Raw genomic sequence first — 18,797 nt, forward strand, 5'->3', positions numbered from 1 at the left:
GTGAAAACATCAGGGAGAATCCAGGTCTACTGTCAAATGTAGTACACTATATATATATATATAGTGCACTAGGTTTGACCAGGCAGTGGTCAAAGGTAGTGGGAAAAGGGTGCCATTTGGGATGCAAAAACCGAAAACTGTGGTCGATGTGTCCAACTCCTCTCATTTGGCTGTTTTTAAACCCTGTGATGAAGGAGATGTGAAGATTGAGGTCCTTGCTGTGTTTGGCCCCACTGTGTTGTTTTTTTATGGCTCACTCTCCTCTGTTCTCTCTCTGCCCCTCTCTTCTGAATCCCTTCATCTCTCCACCACTATACCACTCCTCTTCATCTTTCTCTGCTGTCTCTCATTCTCTTCTCCACGTCTCTCTCTCTCTCTCTCTCCATTTTGTCTCTGTCTGACTCTTCCCTATTTCTCTCTCTCTCTGTTGTCCTTTACTACGGTTGTCCTATGGGCTTTGGTCAGAATATAGGGAATAGGGTCCCATTTGGAACGCACATCTTTCCATCATGCCCCTCTCTCGGCCCAGCCGTCCAAACCTCCAGACACTCGACCCTCCATTCCCAGTTTGTTAGGCATCATTAGGAGCTGTCAAAACACCCAGCCAGGAACCCGACAGGATCAATGTCTCTCTCTCTCTCTCTGTCTCTCTCTCTCTGTCTCTCTCTCTCTGTCTCTCTCTCTCTCTCTCTTTCTCTCTCTCTCTCTCTTCCCCCCCCTTTGCATGAGTGGATGGGTTTTCCCATCAAGAGTGGCCGTGCGATGGTGGGTGCAACTCGATGGAAAACACCCTCCATACTGTGGACATCATCTCCTGCGTGAATGTCTAGGTATGTTAGTGACAGGCCATTCCAGTTGGCTCTGCCCTGTACCTAATCAATGCAAGTCCTGACCACCCACTCTCAATGGATCAGCTGGGCTCCTCGTTAAGAATCCTGAAATACTGAACTATGTTGATTTTTGCTGAGCGTTTCGATCACCCCTACTGCTTTAGATTGCTGCCGATCAGACCTTACTGCACACATGACATTCTGTTCTTCCAGGAAGGAACCAGAGAATGACTGGCATCACAATCAGATATTGGTATGTCAAAAGGCAGACTATGATATTCCATCTGGGCTTCAGCCTTCACTTCACCATTCTGGCACCATTAGAGCTGTTGGATCCCTCCGCCTGTCTCATCTCTTCGTCATTTGACTCTCAGTGTCAGTCTGTAAACACGTGCAGAGACTCAAATACTCAAGATGTCATCCCCAACTCTCTCTCTCTCTCTCTCTCTCTCTCTCTCTCTCTCTCTCTCTCTCTCGGGCCTGTCTCTCTCTCTCTCTATCTGTCTGTCTCGCAATAGACTCTTAATACCTTTGGCTTGGAGACTGCGGTGCACAACAAATACGTACAAAATGTATTTTGAGACAAGCTTTTGTTAATTTAGACTATTTAGTCAATGAAAGGCGTACATAATGACACTGAAGCCGTTTAAAACGAGGTATGAGGATGTTCCCTTTGTTGTCTCTTTCCATTAGCGTGTGACAATCAAGTCGTTGGTAACGACACTGAGATTAATGGAGCATTAGATTATATTATGGGAGGCAGGCGGGACACATGTTAGTGTTTTACAGATCGAGCCGTGTGCTTTAAAACCCATGCATCTTTCATTTGATGGATTAGCTGTGGGTTTGGAGCTCTGTGAGGAAGATGGATTGTTCTAGAATGTTCTAGAGTGTAAAACATGAGGAAACGTCTGGGCCGTTCTGGTTTGATGATGCTATTGGATTTGATCACTTGTACGTGTATTTCTTAATAACTGGCAGTGGAAAGTGGATGGAGTGTTTGCTTCCATGGTGGTAGAGCACGCGCCCTCCTCTCTTTTACACGAAGCCAATTACATTTGGAACTTGTAACAGTAGTTTGTGTGTGTCCCCACTCACTGTAGACTTAATCTGAGATTTCAGATCTGTACTTTCAGTTTTGACTCATTCTTTCTAACCAACCTATTAACTTTCATAATTTTTTTCTAATTGTAACTTCATCTGATTGGGTGATTTATGTGGCTGGTTGAGTGTTTGATAGAAAGCCAGACCCACCACATGTCAGCTGTAGAGGTCAAGGTCACTTCTCTCTGTGTGTCTTATGATGTGATCAGACCTAGCTCATGCCAGTCTGGAGAGTGATCCACACACAGCCTCAGATCACCCTACATCACAGAAACCGCATTACCATATAGATCTCAAGGCTCACTGAAAGCGTTCCCTATCATCGGTAATCTTAAACGCCTAGAATGGTTTCAGGCCTCTTGAACACTCTTTCCCATCTTGTTTGTATAATATCTGGTTGCTTTCCTCTCCCCAAAGCGTGTTCCGAGCTCCGTGCCTCAGTGTCCCGTCCGCGCGGCGTTACGAGAGCGGGAGGTGCGGTGGTGAATGTGTGTGGTGTTGCCTGTCCCTGTGCGGCGCTCCAGGCGACCTCTCTCTGGGGTTTCCTAGGCCACTTATGGAGATGAGAGGTGACATGTGAAAGTGATGTTTTCCTGGTGGGAGAATTTCAGAAGAAAACATTAAACAATCTCAGAGTGAGAGGGAGAGAGACACGATAACTGTCACACACACACCTCATTACAGAAATAGCAACCCGCAGAGCATGCTGACTCTCACACACTGTGAAACCTGGATTCAGACTCAACTTGAACAGCTGAAATGCTGAGGTGGGTCTGCTCCAATAGGTTTTCTCAGAGAGTGTAATGAGGAGGAGGGTAAGACAAATGAACTGAAAGCCGTCTTTCCCAGGACAGACTCCAACACAGACGATCTGGCAGGTCTGACTTATCATGATAATGACCTGCAATTTTCCATTTTCTCATAATACCTGTTAATTGCACTCCCAGGTCAAGAGCAGGGTTAAGGAAATAAAAGAGGACATTTTAGCCCGAGTTTCTCTGCTTAGGTTATTATTAGTTGTAATCACAAGTTATTTAATAAAACCAGTGGAGAGGCATGCAACAGTTCACCCAGAGAGGATGGAATGATCTACTACTCTCTATTATAATGTAGGAGTACCACAGTGAATGATCTACTGCTCTGTATTATAATGTAGGAGTACCACAGTGAATGATCTACTGCTCTGTATTATAATGTAGGAGTACCACAGTGAATGATCTACTGCTCTGTATTATAATGTAGGAGTACCACAGTGAATGATCTCCTGCTCTGTATTATAATGTAGGAGTACCACAGTGAATGATCTCCTGCTCTGTATTATAATGTAGGAGTACCACAGTGAATGATCTACTGTTCTGTATTATAATGTAGGAGTACCACAGTGAATGATCTACTGCTCTGTATTATAATATAGGAGAACCACAGTGAATGACCTCCTGCTCTGTATTATAATGTAGGAGTACCACAGTGAATGATCTCCTGCTCTGTATTATAATGTAGGAGTACCACAGTGAATGATCTACTGTTCTGTATTATAATGTAGGAGTACCACAGTGAATGATCTACTACTCTGTATTATAATGTAGGAGTACCACAGTGAATGATCTACTGCTCTGTATTATAATGTAGGAGTACCACAGTGAATGATCTCCTGCTCTGTATTATAATGTAGGAGTACCACAGTGAATGATCTCCTGCTCTGTATTATAATGTAGGAGTACCACAGTGAATGATCTCCTGCTCTGTATTATAATGTAGGAGTACCACAGTGAATGATCTCCTGCTCTGTATTATAATGTAGGAGTGCCACAGTGAATGATCTACTGCTCTGTATTATAATGTAGGAGTACCACAGTGAATGATCTACTGCTCTGTATTATAATGTAGGAGTACCACAGTGAATTACAAAGTTAATTTCTCAATCATGACCACATACATTCATTACTGTATTACCTGAGTATCACTTTACTTTCTTTCATTCATTTCGTTTTTCAGACGATGCGTTGTATTTCCTCTCTGGGATTAAGTATGCAAGGCCTCATAAATGCTCAGTTGGCTCTGTTTCTGAATGGTCCTATATGTAATGGGGGTGATATGCCATCCGTCTGACGTAAGGCTGAATGGCACACTTTTAGAGATATGATTGGAGGTAATTGCGTTTTAATGTCCAGGAGGCCTTGTTTCCATTGTGATTCTATTTTCCACAGTCAACATCTGGTGAGAGCAAAATGCTAGCATGTGGTTTCCACTACATTTGTATTTATATCCTAAATACTTCAGTCAACATGGTGGCAGGTAGCGGACTTGCCGAGCCAAAGTGAGAGTTTATTGTCGCCGTTACAATTTGCTGTTAAGTGACATCATGTCAAAACACGTTCTCGCCCACTGGCCCGAACACTCACATTTGTTTTTTCTTGTCTCGTTCAATTTGCAGGGAAAAATAATATTTGTTGAATGCCACAGGCTCAGACAATGTTATGAGTGGTCGTTACGGACTGAGGGATGTGTGTGTGAAATGGAGACGCCTGCTTGTTTTTGCTGGCAGGTTGAGGGGGGGGGGGGGTAAGAGGATCCCCTCTGGTTCTCCGCTATGACCAGGCCACACACCCAGACTCCTGAAGCCCCAGCCACACCACCAGTCCTGTTGTTCCAGCCAGAGCCCCAATCCCAGCTCTAGATACCAGACTGCTGAAGAACCAGCCAGCAGATCCTATGGCCCTGGCCCCAGCCCTTATTCCCAATCCCCAATCGTATACCCTAGATGCCCTGAAGCCCCAGCCAGGCAGGGTTAGGGCTGTATAAGATGACTTCTGTCCTCTGTTTCTCCACCATGGCCAGGCCAGACACCCAGCCCCAGTGTGCTGTGCTAAGGTCTGAAGCCTCTCCTGCTGCTGCTATAACTGTCCAGGCCCCCCAGCACCTATACTTAATCCCCAATAATTATTTACCCCCCTGAAGGCCCACCCAGCCATCCAGCCCTATGTCTGCAGCTGCAGTAACTGTCCAGTCTCTCTGCCCAGGGCCACAGCCACCAGCCCCCTGAAACCTAAGCCAGCCAGTAGGCTCTGGTCCTGACTGACGTGTGTTGAGCAGAGGGCTGAGGTCTCTCTTACTGCAGCAGTAACTGTCCTGGCCCCTGCCCCACTCTATCGTGGCTCCAGCGCATGTTGAAAGTCCCTGGAAGATATCGCTTGCCTCTCGTTCGTGCTCAGAAATGCACGCTCGCCTCCTATATACCGTGAGGCAATCCAGATTGTCCCCGATTTCCTCTTTCTCAAAGTTGAGTGAATATGTAAAGTGTGAGCCATTTGTCATCACGTACTTAATACGGCAACCTTGTCTCGCTCTGCATGTGTTTTTTTATACGGCCGTTCACAGAGCCTCGGAGAGAGAATATAACTAACAGTCTGATATGGATGAATATTTCTCCAATTCTCATCACACCGCGGAGATTAAGCTATTGAGTTTTGGCCGGGCCTACAATAACGATCAGAAACATTTTATGTGTTCAAAATATAGTAATGGTGGTCGGAGCAGAGGTTCCCATATGGAGCTGATCAGGGGGAGAGCAGAGGATCACCTTACTTACTGATGAGTAATTGACCTAAAAGCACTGCTGATTCCACCAGGACTATTCCACATCGCTAACTTCTCCAACATATCATTTTTCGGAGAGAGGCTCGCTCGCTTCTTATAAGTAATGCCTATTTTTAGACCTCCGCCCCGAGTCGGAAGACTCTTAGGGAGGCGAGGGGCGAAAAGCGAAACAAAATACACACACACAGAGACACTTCCTTATGTTTCCCTCCTCTTGGGCTAACTAAGCTATCTATTTGGTGAGAATGACGACGTTTAGCCAGTCACTTGATGGTTAAGTGGTGGCCCTTCTACTTACTAGTGTAGTTCATTCATCAGGCTTTGTGATTGTCCAACATCAATCATAATCCTTAAGTCCTCCTGCCTGTCTAGTCGTGTCCCAAATGGCACCCTACTCCCTATATAGTGCATTACATTTAACCAGATGCTATAGGGTCCTGGTCGAAGGTAGTGCACTATATAGGGAATAGGGTGCCATTTGGGATGCAACCTAGGCCTATGTCTGTCTGACTGTTAGTCAGTCTTTGGCTGGCCTGCGTTCAGGTAACCCCCGGGCACCACCGTTTCCCTGGCTCGAGTTAAACTCTCCTTGGCTCGTCCGCAACTCTCCCAAATGGCTTCCATGTGCCCGCGAGTGCTGATGGGTCTGTGTTAACGAACAGAGCAGCCATCCTCAGGTTAGCAGCTTCAGGAGAGGCCCCATGCAAGCTAGTGAATCTTTCCCTACTGTATGTGTTTGTGGGTGTGTGCTTGTATGCACCCGTCCCAGTGTTTGAAGCCAGAGCTTCTTTTGGTTCAGGGCTGTTTATGTATTTGCTCATTAGGAGCTATGCGTCAGTGCTGTCGATGAGAGTTAACCACAGGGCATCAGCAGAACGGGGAGGTAGGGTTAAGTTTACCATTGGGTTACAACATTTATCCCAAAACTCCTCTGTACCATGGAGGGGCCTCTACCTCTCCTAGTACTTCCAAAGCAGGTCAGGTCTGTTAGCCTGCTTACAGAACAGCGCCATTTGTCCCAGGAAATAGGGAATGAAGTGTAGGGAGGACGTGTGGACTGCTGTGGGAGGGGTGGGAGGTAAGGAGGGAGGACATGTGGACTGCTGTGGGGGAGGGGTGGGAGGTAAGGAGGGAGGACATGTGGACTGCTGTGGGGGAGGGGTGGGAGGTAAGGAGGGGGGGACGTGTGGACTGCTGTGGGAGGGGTGGAATGCAAGGAGGGAGGATGTGTGGACTGCTGTGGGAGGGGTGGGAGGTAAGGAGGGAGGACGTGTGGACTGCTGTGGGAGGTAAGGAGGGAGGACGTTTGGACTGCTGTGGGAGGGAGGATGTGTGGACTGCTGTGGGAGGGATGGGAGGTAAGGAGGGAGAATGTGTGGACTGCTGTGGGAGGGGTGGGAGGTAAGGAGGGAGGACGTGTGGACTGCTGTGGGAGATGAGGAGGGAGGACGTGTGGACTGCTGTGGGAGGGGTGGGAGATGAGGAGGGAGGACGTGTGGACTGCTGTGGGAGGTAAGGAGGGAGGACATGTGGACTGCTGTGGGAGGACGTGTGGACTGCTGTGGGAGGTAAGGAGGGGGGACGTGTGGACTGCTGTGGGAGGTAAGGAGGGGGGACGTGTGGACTGCTGTGGAAGAGGGAAAAGTTGGTCATTAACTTTCAAACGATCAGAGAGAGGGTCAAATTGATTACTATACGTGAAGTACTCATTAGTTAAACAGCTCGGTGTTAGTTGATGTAAACAAGTCGTCACTAATGTCTCCTTCCTGGAGAGGACCTATCCCCCAGTCTCACCCTCCACCCCCCCCCAGCCCCCCACTTTCTCTTTTTATCTCTTACTCTCTCTCCCTCCTCCCTCCCTCCCTCCCTCCCCTCTTTCCTCCCCTCCTAATGGGCCTCACCTTGCTGGCCCCTGTTGGGTGGTTGCTAGGCTGTCTAACCCCCCCCCCCCCCCCCCCCCAGTAGTCTGTCTGATGACTTGGCTGATGACTGCAATACTCTTATCTAGGAGAGCTCGTTTTCCTACCGTGTCTCAGCTGAGTTCACAATGAGGTGAACCAGGAATCATATGCATTCTTCCCTCCTTATCGATGAAACCTAATAAAAACATCCATCACAGTCCCCCAGCCAACAACACACTGACAAAAACATCCATCACAGTCCCCCAGCCAACAACACACTGACAAAAACATCCATCACAGTCCCCCAGCCAACCACACACTGACAAAAACATCCATCACAGTCCCCCAGCCAACAACACACTGACAAGAACATCTATCACAGTCCCCCAGCCAACAACACACTGACAAAAACATCCTTCACAGTCCCCCAGCCAACAACACACTGACAAAAATATCCATCACAGTCCCCCAGCCAACCACACACTGACAAAAACATCCATCATAGTCCTGTCCCCCAGCCAACAACACACTGACTAAAACATCCATCACAGGCCCCCAGCCAACAACACACTGACTAAAACATCCTTCACAGTCCCCCAGCCAACAACACACTGACAAAAACATATATCACAGGCCCCCAGCCAACAACACACTGACTAAAACATCCATCATAGTCCTGGCCCCCAGCCAACAACACACTGACAAAAACATCCATCACAGGCCCCCAGCCAACAACACACTGACTAAAACATCCATCACAGTCCTGTCCCCCCAGCCAACAACACACTGACTAAAACATCCATCACAGTCCTGTCCCCCAGCCAACAACACACTGACTAAAACATCCATCACAGTCCCCCAGCCAACAACACACTGACAAAAACATCCATCACAGTCCCCCAGCCAACAACACACTGACAAAAACATCCATCACAGTCCCCCATCCAACAACACACTGACAAAAACATCCATCACAGTCCCCCAGCCAACAACACACTGACAAAAACATCCATCACAGTCCCCCAGCCAACAACACACTGACAAAAACATCCTTCACAGTCCCCCAGCCAACAACACACTGACAAAAACATCCATCACAGTCCCCCAGCCAACCACACACTGACAAAAACATCCATCACAGTCCCCCAGCCAACAACACACTGACAAAAACATCCATCATAGTCCTGTCCCCCAGCCAACAACACACTGACAAAAACATCCTTCACAGTCCCCCAGCCAACAACACACTGACAAAAACATATATCACAGGCCCCCAGCCAACAACACACTGACTAAAACATCCATCACAGTCCTGTCCCCCCAGCCAACAACACACTGACAAAAACATCCATCACAGTCCTGTCCCCCAGCCAACAACACACTGACTAAAACATCCATCACAGTCCTGTCCCCCAGCCAACAACACACTGACAAAAACATCCATCACAGTCCTGTCCCCCAGCCAACAACACACTGACTAAAACATCCATCACAGTCCTGTCCCACAGCCAACAACACACTGACAAAAACATCCATCACAGTCCTGTCCCACAGCCAACAACACACTGACAAAAACATCCATCCCAGTCCCCCAGCCAACAACACACTGACAAAAACATCCATCACAGTCCTGTCCCCCAGCTAACAACACACTGACAAAAACATCCATCACAGTCCTGTCCCCCAGCCAACAACACACTGACAAAAACATCCATCACAGTCCTGTCCCCCAGCCAACAACACACTGACTAAAACATCCATCACAGGCCCCCAGCCAACAACACACTGACAAAAACATCCATCACAGTCCTGTCCCCCAGCCAACAACACACTGACAAAAACATCCATCACATTCCTGTCCCCCAGCTAACAACACACTGACTAAAACATCCATCACAGTCCTGTCCCCCAGCCAACAACACACTGACAAAAACATCCATCACAGTCCTGTCCCCCATCCAACAACACACTGACTAAAACATCCATCACAGTCCTGTCCCCCAGCCAACAACACACTGACAAAAACATCCATCACAGTTCCCCAGCCAACAACACACTGACTAAAACATCCATCACAGTCCTGGCCCCCAGCCAACAACACACTGACTAAAACATCCATCACAGTCCTGTCCCACAGCCAACAACACACTGACAAAAACATCCATCACAGTCCCCCAGCCAACAACACACTGACAAAAACATCCATCACAGTCCCCCAGCCAACAACACACTGACAAAAACATCCATCCATCACAGTCCTGTCCCCCAGCCAACAACACACTGACAAAAACATATATCACAGGCCCCCAGCCAACAACACACTGACTAAAACATCCATCACAGTCCTGTCCCCCCAGCCAACAACACACTGACAAAAACATCCATCACAGTCCTGTCCCCCAGCCAACAACACACTGACTAAAACATCCATCACAGTCCTGTCCCCCAGCCAACAACACACTGACAAAAACATCCATCACAGTCCTGTCCCCCAGCCAACAACACACTGACTAAAACATCCATCACAGTCCTGTCCCACAGCCAACAACACACTGACAAAAACATCCATCACAGTCCTGTCCAACAGCCTACAACACACTGACAAAAACATCCATCCCAGTCCCCCAGCCAACAACACACTGACAAAAACATCCATCACAGTCCTGTCCCCCAGCTAACAACACACTGACAAAAACATCCATCACAGTCCTGTCCCCCAGCCAACAACACACTGACAAAAACATCCATCACAGTCCTGTCCCCCAGCCAACAACACACTGACTAAAACATCCATCACAGGCCCCCAGCCAACAACACACTGACAAAAACATCCATCACATTCCTGTCCCCCAGCTAACAACACACTGACTAAAACATCCATCACAGTCCTGTCCCCCAGCCAACAACACACTGACAAAAACATCCATCACAGTCCTGTCCCCCATCCAACAACACACTGACTAAAACATCCATCACAGTCCTGTCCCCCAGCCAACAACACACTGACAAAAACATCCATCACAGTTCCCCAGCCAACAACACACTGACTAAAACATCCATCACAGTCCTGTCCCCCAGCCAACAACACACTGACAAAAACATCCATCACAGTCCTGTCCCCCAGCCAACAACACACTGACAAAAACATCCATCACATTCCTGTCCCCCAGCTAACAACACACTGACTAAAACATCCATCACAGTCCTGTCCCCCAGCCCACAACACACTGACAAAAACATCCATCACAGTCCTGTCCCCCATCCAACAACACACTGACTAAAACATCCATCACAGTCCTGTCCCCCAGCCAACAACACACTGACAAAAACATCCATCACAGTTCCCCAGCCAACAACACACTGACTAAAACATCCATCACAGTCCTGGCCCCCAGCCAACAACACACTGACTAAAACATCCATCACAGTCCTGTCCCACAGCCAACAACACACTGACAAAAACATCCATCACAGTCCCCCAGCCAACAACACACTGACAAAAACATCCATCCATCACAGTCCTGTCCCCCAGCCAACAACACACTGACAAAAACATATATCACAGGCCCCCAGCCAACAACACACTGACTAAAACATCCATCACAGTCCTGTCCCCCCAGCCAACAACACACTGACAAAAACATCCATCACAGTCCTGTCCCCCAGCCAACAACACACTGACTAAAACATCCATCACAGTCCTGTCCCCCAGCCAACAACACACTGACAAAAACATCCATCACAGTCCTGTCCCCCAGCCAACAACACACTGACTAAAACATCCATCACAGTCCTGTCCCACAGCCAACAACACACTGACAAAAACATCCATCACAGTCCTGTCCCACAGCCAACAACACACTGACAAAAACATCCATCCCAGTCCCCCAGCCAACAACACACTGACAAAAACATCCATCACAGTCCTGTCCCCCAGCTAACAACACACTGACAAAAACATCCATCACAGTCCTGTCCCCCAGCCAACAACACACTGACAAAAACATCCATCACAGTCCTGTCCCCCAGCCAACAACACACTGACTAAAACATCCATCACAGGCCCCCAGCCAACAACACACTGACAAAAACATCCATCACAGTCCTGTCCCCCAGCCAACAACACACTGACTAAAACATCCATCACAGTCCTGTCCCCCAGCCAACAACACACTGACAAAAACATCCATCACAGTCCTGTCCCCCAGCCAACAACACACTGACAAAAACATCCATCACATTCCTGTCCCCCAGCTAACAACACACTGACTAAAACATCCATCACAGTCCTGTCCCCCAGCCAACAACACACTGACAAAAACATCCATCACAGTCCTGTCCCCCATCCAACAACACACTGACTAAAACATCCATCACAGTCCTGTCCCCCAGCCAACAACACACTGACAAAAACATCCATCACAGTTCCCCAGCCAACAACACACTGACTAAAACATCCATCACAGTCCTGGCCCCCAGCCAACAACACACTGACTAAAACATCCATCACAGTCCTGTCCCACAGCCAACAACACACTGACAAAAACATCCATCACAGTCCCCCAGCCAACAACACACTGACAAAAACATCCATCACAGTCCCCCAGCCAACAACACACTGACAAAAACATCCATCCATCACAGTCCTGTCCCCCAGCCAACAACACACTGACAAAAACATCCATCACAGTCCCCCAGCCAACAACACACTGACTAAAACATCCATCACAGTCCTGTCCCCCAGCCAACAACACACTGACAAAAACATCCATCACAGTCCCCCAGCCAACAACACACTGACAAAAACATCCATCACAGTCCCCCAGCCAACAACACACTGACTAAAACATCCATCACAGTCCCCCAGCCAACAACACACTGACTAAAACATCCATCACAGTCCTGTCCCCCAGCCAACAACACACTGACAAAAACATCCATCACATTCCTGTCCCCCAGCTAACAACACACTGACTAAAACATCCATCACAGTCCTGTCCCCCAGCCAACAACACACTGACAAAAACATCCATCACAGTCCTGTCCCCCATCCAACAACACACTGACAAAAACATCCATCACAGTCCTGTCCCCCAGCCAACAACACACTGACAAAAACATCCATCACAGTTCCCCAGCCAACAACACACTGACTAAAACATCCATCACAGTCCTGGCCCCCAGCCAACAACACACTGACTAAAACATCCATCACAGTCCTGTCCCACAGCCAACAACACACTGACAAAAACATCCATCACAGTCCCCCAGCCAACAACACACTGACAAAAACATCCATCACAGTCCCCCAGCCAACAACACACTGACAAAAACATCCATCACAGTCCTGTCCCCCAGCCAACAACACACTGACAAAAACATCCATCACAGTCCCCCAGCCAACAACACACTGACTAAAACATCCATCACAGTCCTGTCCCCCAGCCAACAACACACTGACAAAAACATATATCACAGGCCCCCAGCCAACAACACACTGACAAAACATCCATCACAGGCCCCCAGCCAACAACACACTGACTAAAACATCCATCACAGTCCTGTCCCCCCAGCCAACAACACCCTGACAAAAACATCCATCACAGTCCTGTCCCCCAGCCAACAACACACTGACTAAAACATCCATCACAGTCCTGTCCCCCAGCCAACAACACACTGACAAAAACATCCATCACAGTCCTGTCACCCAGCCAACAACACACTGACTAAAACATCCATCACAGTCCTGTCCCACAGCCAACAACACACTGACAAAAACATCCATCACAGTCCCCCAGCCAACAACACACTGACAAAAACATCCATCCCAGTCCCCCAGCCAACAACACACTGACAAAAACATCCATCACAGTCCTGTCCCCCAGCTAACAACACACTGACAAAAACATCCATCACAGTCCTGTCCCCCAGCCAACAACACACTGACAAAAACATCCATCACAGTCCTGTCCCCCAGCCAACAACACACTGACAAAAACATCCATCACAGTCCTGTCCCCCAGCCAACAACACACTGACAAAAACATCCATCACATTCCTGTCCCCCAGCTAACAACACACTGACTAAAACATCCATCACAGTCCTGTCCCCCAGCCAACAACACACTGACTAAAACATCCATCACAGGCCCCCAGCCAACAACACACTGACTAAAACATCCTTCACAGTCCCCCAGCCAACAACACACTGACAAAAACATATATCACAGGCCCCCAGCCAACAACACACTGACTAAAACATCCATCACAGTCCTGGCCCCCAGCCAACAACACACTGACTAAAACATCCATCACAGTCCTGTCCCACAGCCAACAACACACTGACAAAAACATCCATCACAGTCCCCCAGCCAACAACACACTGACAAAAACATCCATCACAGTCCCCCAGCCAACAACACACTGACAAAAACATCCATCACAGTCCTGTCCCCCAGCCAACAACACACTGACAAAAACATCCATCACAGTCCCCCAGCCAACAACACACTGACTAAAACATCCATCACAGTCCTGTCCCCCAGCCAACAACACACTGACAAAAACATCCATCACAGTCCCCCAGCCAACAACACACTGACAAAAACATCCATCACAGTCCCCCAGCCAACAACACACTGACTAAAACATCCATCACAGTCCCCCAGCCAACAACACACTGACAAAAACATCCATCACAGTCCCCCAGCCAACAACACACTGACAAAAACATCCATCACAGTCCCCCAGCCAACAACACACTGACAAAAACATCCATCACAGTCCTGTCCCCCAGCCAACAACACACTGACAAAAACATCCATCACAGTCCCCCAGCCAACAAAACACTGACTAAAACATCCATCACAGTCCTGTCCCCCAGTCAACAACACACTGACAAAAACATCCATCACAGTCCCCAGCCAACAACACACTGACTAAAACATCCATCACAGTCCCCCAGCCAACAACACACTGACTAAAACATCCATCACAGTCCTGTCCCCCAGCCAACAACACACTGACTAAAACATCCATCACAGTCCTGTCCCCCAGCTAACAACACACTGACAAAAACATCCATCACAGTCCTGTCCCCCAGCCAACAACACACTGACTAAAACATCCATCACAGTCCTGTCCCCCAGCCAACAACACACTGACTAAAACATCCATCACAGTCCTGTCCCCCAGCCAACAACACACTGACTAAAACATCCATCACAGTCCTGTCCCCCAGCCAACAACACACTGACTAAAACATCCATCACAGTCCTGTCCCACAGCCAACAACACACTGACAAAAACATCCATCACAGCCCCCCAGCCAACAACACACTGACAAAAACATCCATCACAGTCCCCCAGCCAACAACACACTGACAAAAACATCCATCACAGTCCCCCAGCCAACAACACACTGACAAAAACATCCATCACAGTCCCCCAGCCAACAACACACTGACAAAAACATCCATCACAGTCCCCCAGCCAACAACACACTGACAAAAACATCCATCACAGTCCCCCAGCCAACAACACACTGACAAAAACATCCATCACAGTCCCCCAGCCAACAACACACTGACTAAAACATCCATCACAGTCCCCCAGCCAACAACACACTGACTAAAACATCCATCACAGTCCTGTCCCCCAGCCAACAACACACTGACTAAAACATCCATCACAGTCCTGTCCCCCAGCCAACAACACACTGACTAAACATCCATCACAGTCCTGTCCCCCAGCCAACAACACATTGACTAAAACATCCATCACAGTCCTGTCCCCCAGCCAACAACACACTGACAAAAACATCCATCACAGTCCTGTCCCCCAGCCAACAACACACTGACTAAAACATCCATCACAGTCCTGTCCCACAGCCAACAACACACTGACAAAAACATCCATCACAGTCCCCCAGCCAACAACACACTGACAAAAACATCCATCACAGGCCCCCAGCCAACAACACACTGACAAGAACATCCATCACAGTCCCCAAGCCAACAACACACTGACAAAAACATCCATCACAGTCCTGTCCCCCAGCCAACAACACACTGACAAAAACATCCATCACAGTCCCCCAGCCAACAACACACTGACAAAAACATCCATCACAGTCCCCCAGCCAACAACACACTGACAAAAACATCCCAACTGGATGAAAAGCAGAGAGATGCCACCCTCCGCCCCCTGCGGTCTGGAAACTGCTCTGAGAAATGACACAGACCTGTATCTCTCTCTGTCTCTCTCTCTGTTTGCTTTCTTTCTCTGCCCTCTCTCTGTCTGGTGCCCCCTCCCTCCTCATCTCTCTCCCTCCCTCTCCTATTACATCATGTTTCAGCTGTTTATAGTCTCTGTAATGGGTTAGCTGTGACCTTGACACCAGGGTTTGACAGTGTTCTGCCCTCTCCACCCCTCCTCTGATTTCCTTCTACCAAAACCTCTCTGGTTACCATAATTGGACAAACTATTTGATGAAATGGAAAAGCTGTGAAGATCTTTGACCTGAGGAGCGTCTTATCCCCATGTTAAAGGAAGGGCCTCTGCTCTTTCCATCTAGACCAGCCGCCATCTCGTCTTAACTCAACGTCACATAGAGGAAAGGACCTTGAGAAAAGTATTATTGGGGGAGAAAACCATTTAGGAGGGAACAGGTTGAGAAAACGGTGAGGGTGACGTGGTAATTTAGTGGAAGAAACCAGTGATCTCTCTGCGCTTCTTGTCAGCCATGACACTCCTGCCTGTTGGAGCTATGGAGGTACCATATTTAGGTAGGTCGCCCAAGAAAAATGAAACGGAAGGACGTTTGGTTGGCCACCGCCTCGTCATTGGCGTCTCTGAGCGCCCCTGGCTAGGCCCTAGTAGCAGTTGGTTAGAGCAACATGGCAGTTCGTTGGACAGTTTGAAACGAAGCACAGTCCACACACCGTGGAGAAAAAGGAGCCTCTTCTTTCACAGAAACAATAACAGTCTTGAAAATGATGTGAATAACAGGTAGAGACGAGAGGAGCGAGGGATGACTTCTTTCTAGTTCATAACTATATGCCTAGACGACACGTCTACGGAGCCGTTACCCGTCTGGCGCTGTCCGGTCGGATAGGCTGGCGGTGATGACACTCAATGCTTTGGCCGGGAATCGAAAAAGGTTTCGCCGTCTCTCGTCTCGCTGTGTGCCAGCGTCCGTCCACCATCCAGCACTCTGCCGATAAGTTGCTTGCGGAAGGGCGGGGCGGGTTGGCTGTTGGCACACCCTGGACCCATTGTCTTTGGCTGGCTGAAGAGAGGGAGAGAGAGAAGCCCTGGTAAACGCATCACTGGCTGCACTGAAACCTCATCCCTTCAGTCCTCTATATCCTGTCTGAGTGTCTCTCCCCCTGCCCTCTGTGTCCTGGTCTCAGCTACGGGGCAGTAAAGACGACAGTGAAAACACAGGGTGTCTGGAGAGAGAGAGAGGGAGAGAGGGCCAGGGAGACAGTGTCTGTATGTCTGCTGATGCTACAGGACTGAAGGTTAACTATCTGCTAGGGCCTCACTTTTCCTTCAGTCAGGGGCTGGTCCAGACAGACATGGTCCCGGGAAGGATGTCTATGCCGGGTAAGGTTTGGACTGTACTGTGCAGCCTGTGCTGTGGCGTTCATGTCAACCAGTAAGGGGATTCACCCCAGTGGTTGATTGAAGTGGGGTTTGGATTGGAAATCATAGAGAGGTGTAGCAGGTTGGAAGTGATGGTTGACCAGAAAATGTCTGTTGGACGTTCATGATGGAATCTCTGGATATTGGTACATGTGTAACACCATATGATGGCCTCCCGAGTGGCGCAGTGGTCTAAGGCACTGCATCTCAGGGCCAGCTGTGCCACTGGAGACTCTGGGTACGAGTCCAGGCTCTGTCACAGCCAGCCGCGACCGGGAGACCCATGGGGCGGCGCAGCGTCGTCCGGGTTAGGGGAGGGCCGGCAGGGATGTCCTTGTCCCATCGCGCTCTAGTGACACCCGTGGTGAGCCGGGAACAGTGCCCTCTGACACGGTCGCCAGGTGTACGGTGTTTCCTCCGACACGTTGGTGCGGCTGGCTTCTGGGTGTTGCAGCGATGAGACAGTTGGATACCACAGAATTGGGGAGAAAAAGGGGTAAAAAATCTAATATAAAAAGAACAACAAAAAATAAACCTTCATTTGATACTTCATCTATTGACCTGTTCCTTGTGTGTCTGTGACGCAGGGAGCTACAATAAAGCGTGATGAGCACACAGGAGCCATCCTTATCGCCAGGATCATGAGAGGTGGAGCAGCAGACAGAAGTGGTTAGTTATATTTGTCTCTCTCTCTCCACCCACCCACTCTCTCTCTCTCTCTCCACCCACCCACTCTCTCTCTCTCTCTCCACCCACCCACTCTCTCTCTCTCTCCACCCACCCACCCACCTACCTACTCTCTCTCTCTCTCTCTCTCTCCAACCACCCACCCACCCACCCACTCTCTCTCTCTCTCTCTCTCTCTCCACCCACCCACCCACTCTCTCTCTCTCTCTTTCTCTCTCTCCACCACCCTCTCTCTCTCTCTCTCTCTTTCTCTCTCTCCACCCACCCACCCACTCTCTCTCTCTCTCTCTCTTTCTCTCTCTCCACCCACCCACTCTCTCTCTCTCTCCACCCTCTCTCTCTCTCTCTCTCTCCACCCACTCTCTCTCTCTCTCTCCACCTACCCTCTCTCTCTCTCCACCTACCCTCTCTCTCTCTCCACCCACCCTCTCTCTCTCTCCACCCACCCTCTCTCTCTCTCCACCCACTCTCTTTCTCTCTCTCTCTCTCTCTCTCTCTCTCTCTCTTTCTCTCCCTCTTCTCTCTCTCTCTCTCTCTCTCTCTCTCTCTCTCTCTCTCTCTCTCAGAACCCCCCCCCCCCCCAAGCTGTGTGTGTTACTAAAGCAATACAACCTCACACATTCATTATACTCATTTTAAAATGCAGTGGACACTTATTGTTTAGTCTGATATTAACTTCCAAAGGATTTCTATTAGTAGGTCTGTATTTTCTATTGTGTGTCTATAGCTGTGTTTGTGTGCACTCTGTACAATGTGTGTTATGTCTCTGTGTCTGTGTCTTCTCTATTTTGCTCTCCTCTCTCTCTCTTCCTCCCTCTCTCTCCCCTGTCTTGTCCCTGTCCCAGGTCTGATCCATGTAGGCGACGTGCTGAGGGAAGTGAACGGGGTTCCTGTGGATGACAAGAAGCCAGATGAAATCATCCACATTCTGGTGTGTGTGTCTGTCTGTGTGTGTGTGTTTTAGTCCATGCTTGTGTGTGTATGTTATCATTGACCTGCTGTTTATAGTTGTGTTTTGGTGCCGGGGCCC

The 18,797-nt window shown here is 48.9% G+C and overlaps 1 protein-coding gene across 1 annotated transcript in view; it reads left to right on the forward strand.

The window, feature by feature from the left end:
* mpp7a (MAGUK p55 scaffold protein 7a) overlaps window positions 1-18,797 on the forward strand; it is a gene marked incomplete in the record, with an annotated part of 250,832 nt that overhangs the window by 151,502 nt on the left and 80,533 nt on the right. Inside the window, 2 exon segments of the mRNA XM_031796379.1 lie at window positions 17,668-17,749; window positions 18,613-18,698. Coding sequence (XP_031652239.1) covers window positions 17,668-17,749; window positions 18,613-18,698 — 168 coding nt within the window.

The sequence above is a fragment of the Oncorhynchus kisutch genome, linkage group LG18 (genome assembly GCF_002021735.2).
Source record: "Oncorhynchus kisutch isolate 150728-3 linkage group LG18, Okis_V2, whole genome shotgun sequence".
In the NCBI taxonomy this organism is placed as follows: domain Eukaryota; kingdom Metazoa; phylum Chordata; class Actinopteri; order Salmoniformes; family Salmonidae; genus Oncorhynchus; species Oncorhynchus kisutch.